Here is a 3,627-nt window from a genome sequence, read left to right as displayed (position 1 = left end):
GGGAACAACATAAGGTGTGCTCATTCCCATGCTCTCCAAGCATTATGACTTGAATTCAAGTCCTGTATGTGTAGGGGACATCTCTTCAGTCTGCTTCTAAGAGATCTGGGATGAGAATTTCAAAGCAGGGTGTGGGTGTTAGCTGTGCTGCTCCTGCATTTGCCACACACAAAACACAGCATGTTCCCTTTGAAAATAGACCTGCTTTTGTCAATTTGACCCACCTGGAAGGAGGTGCTGTGTCAGGACATATTTGTCTGAGATGTTGCTGCAAAATGTCACTGCCTAGCACCATCGCCCTCAGCCACTTGCAGTCAGTCTTGTCTTGTGGGTGGTTCTCCCTGCGAGACTCAATGAAAGGTCATGGTAAAATGGTGAACCATCATCAGAGCTGTATAGGGAGGGTGGGCCTGCAAAACTCCACTGTGCAGCTGGAGGAGGAAGCGTGGGGAAGAGGGTTCTCGTAGCTCCATATGTCCATTAAATATGCATATTAAGGCAAATACCTGCATTGTTGAAGAAGGCTGTACAGGACATGGCAACTTGTGCTATGGACTTCATTTACAGGAGGCCACTCTGGTTTAGTGGCTACTCAAAAATATCATTTCAGTCTTCGAAATAGAAAGAATTCTCAAGAAACATTGGGGGAAATCTCTGATTTTTGCCATGCTAGTAAAGTCCCCTTAGGATCTGTGAGTCAAGCCCACTGCTTTTCTTTTCATCCATCTACATTATTAAAGGACCCAGAGACCAAATACCTGCCATCTGTTACACCTCCACATGCCCACTCTCCGCAAAGGAGGTCCCCGTGACGCCTGTCTTCAGCAGGTTTGCGTAAGTATAACTGGATGGAACTTGGTGAGCACCAGGATAGTGGAACCTGGCCCGTGCCCTGAGCTGTGTTGGCTACTGGAGCGAAATGCAGCCAAAATTGGTTTCTGTCGCCAACTTCAACAGATCTGACTCAAAACGTGTGGGACCACGTTTTTGGAAGAGAGAGTTTTTTTCAACTGCATGTTAAATATCCATCTGCCCCGGACAAATAACTTTGGAGCGTGTACTGCTAGTGTGGGCCACTAGCACTAGGAGCTGCTACTGTGTGCCAAAGCCCAGGCTGGCAGTTCTTCACTGCTCCCATCCCCTACTAAACCCACAGGTTTAGCACCTTCATTTCAAGTGAATGGTCAGTCTGGGGCAGAGCAGGAGGCAGAACCTCTCCCAAGACGGGTGAATTCCCTCCTTATTGGGCCACTCTGCCTCAGTAATCTGGAGGCTGGTTGCGAGCAGCACAAGGTGTGTGCCATTTCATGCTTCGTGTCCCGGACTCTCCGGTTTGCAATTTGCTGATTTCTTTTTGCTGCCAGGAAACCAAGGAAATCGCCAGCCTTTTATCTGATCCATTGTTTTGTCCTCGTTTAGCGCGGGCATGCATATGTAGGGTCTTTTGAGTGATATATGTGTGATTGTTATGTTAAAGGGAGCTGTGACTGGAAGTGGCTTTTAACTGTACAGTGAAAGCGTGCCACAAAATCATTCTGTTCTATAGACGGAGTAAGCAGTATCCAAGCAGGGTTACTGTTGGATTCTGCAAGCAAGGGTTTGCCATCACTCCCCTACTGCTGAGATACAGCAGGCTGATATATCTGGGCCTTCCCTTTACACAGAGCAACAAAAACCCAAAATAATGAAAGCACAAAGTAAATACAAGGAGACAGGAGAGAGTAAAGAGGAAAGTTATCTCCCTTGGACTTTTGCTCTGCAGAGCTGATGAAACTGGCATGCAAAATTCCTCCATCTACTTCTTGTCTTTTTGTTTCAGGTAAAACAGATCATGGAAGAAGCTGTCACCAGGAAATTTGTGCATGAAGACAGCAGTCACATCATCGCCTTGTGTGGTAAATGACAAATTTGCAAATGAGTTTGGCTGATGCTAAGTTGTCCTGTTTTTATTCTAAATTAAATGTCTGCTCCCTCCCCCTGGGGTTATAAAAACCCCATTACAGTGTTGCAAAGGCAGAGCTATGAATATTACTGAAGTTGGGGAATTCAGAATTCAAGCCCCTGTCTTGGCTTTAGTTTGAATTATGTTTTTTTTGACTACATTACAGTAAGGTCTGGAATCAGGTTCTCTAGTGTCTGAAGAGTGAAAGTAGAAATATTCTACTGGACAGTTTGAGTTGAAATTTGGCAGACTTGGGTTCTGTTGTTGGTTCTGCCACTGACTTGTTCTTTGACCTTGGCCATGTCACCTGTTTTTGTTCCCCTCCCTCCTCCTGGCTGAGTTGCATATTCAGATAATTTTTTGGGGTGTAGAATGGTCTCTTTACTACCTGTTTGGACCATGCCCAACACAGTAAGACTTCAGTCACAGCAGCATTCTCGTGAAAGGCTATATCTGAGAGACTGAGCATGCAGGTTGCGAAACAATACTTGGCTTATCTATGTCTGCTTTTCTTTTGCCAGAACTGAGGTAGAGTAGCTGCCTATTCCTTCTAGGACTTTTGGGAGAACTGACTGCTTGTACCACACTTGGAGAATACAGAATGCTCTATGTGAGCTAGCGACTATTGGTACAGTAAAAGCTCAGTTATCCAGCATCCCCTGGGAATGGGGCATGCCAGTTAATCAGATATGCTGGTTAATCAGATGTGGACCATTTGGTGCACTCCCTGGCATCAGTGTGCCAGGCGACAGAGAAGGGGTCCCCATGCAGGCTGCTTTACCCCGCACAAGCTGCTTTTGCCATGGGCTGAAGAAGTGGCAAAGAAAAACTCAGCTTGCGGCAGTGAAACGGGAAATCTCCCGGAAGCGGTACTTCTGGTTTCACTTTTGCCGCGTTCCTCAGATGCCAGTTAATAGAGTTTTCTGGCTAATAAAATGCCGGTTAACACAGCGTTTGCTGTATGTGGTTTTGTTGCCCTTCAGGTAGTTTCTGAAGAACTTCAGAAGGACCCTTTTCAAAGGGAGCTGTCAGGTTTGGATAGCGAGGAGTTGTTACTGAGCAAGCTACAACTTTGTGCTGGGGAACTTTTTCTGGTGCTTGCAAATTTAGTTTGAGATGCTGGAAGTAACATGGGAAAAGTGGATGCTCAGCCTTCTTCCCTGTAATGGGGATTGGGCATTCCAGTTTCTTAGGCAGCTTTGAAAATTCCAGGCTGAGCTTTCATATGTGTAGTGAAGTTGTTTGCATCTGTGTTTTACCTGAAGTTTGTATAAATCAAAGACATACATTTCAGGTAACCAGGCTGTCTAAGTGAAGGGTGCATTGATTCCCCCCGCACTCTCCACCCCCACTTTGCCTCTCTTTATTCAGAAGCTTCATTCCTTTTTGCCTAGCTACACTGATTTTTTTTTTTTTTTCCTTTCTTTTCTTCTGCAAAACTGGGTAACTTAATGAATAGAAGTTCAGGCTTGATGAAAATACTTAAATCACTACCTTTTGACTGCTTATCCCAATTTTGCACTGTCCCTCCTGAATACAGCACTCCTGTCCATAATTAAAAATGTACCAGTGAAATCTAATAAAGAGTCCCACTAAATAATTCAAAGTACAGTAGGGATCATCCATCATACTATTAACAAAGTGAACACCAAGAATGATCCTGTTTTGACTACTTCACCAACTAG

At 44.9% G+C, this 3,627-nt stretch overlaps 1 protein-coding gene across 1 annotated transcript in view; it reads left to right on the top strand.

The window, feature by feature from the left end:
* SGSM2 (small G protein signaling modulator 2) overlaps positions 1-3,627 on the top strand; it is a 133,603-nt gene that overhangs the window by 19,236 nt on the left and 110,740 nt on the right. The window contains exon 2 of the mRNA XM_019511036.1: positions 1,820-1,895. Coding sequence (XP_019366581.1) covers positions 1,820-1,895 — 76 coding nt within the window. The remainder of the gene's footprint in view (positions 1-1,819; positions 1,896-3,627) is intronic.

This window comes from Gavialis gangeticus, unplaced genomic scaffold (genome assembly GCF_001723915.1).
Source record: "Gavialis gangeticus isolate Ggan-Ray unplaced genomic scaffold, GavGan_comp1, whole genome shotgun sequence".
Classification (NCBI taxonomy): domain Eukaryota; kingdom Metazoa; phylum Chordata; order Crocodylia; family Gavialidae; genus Gavialis; species Gavialis gangeticus.
The sequence above is the reverse complement of the archived record's forward strand: the minus strand, read 5'-3'. Positions and strand labels throughout refer to the sequence as shown.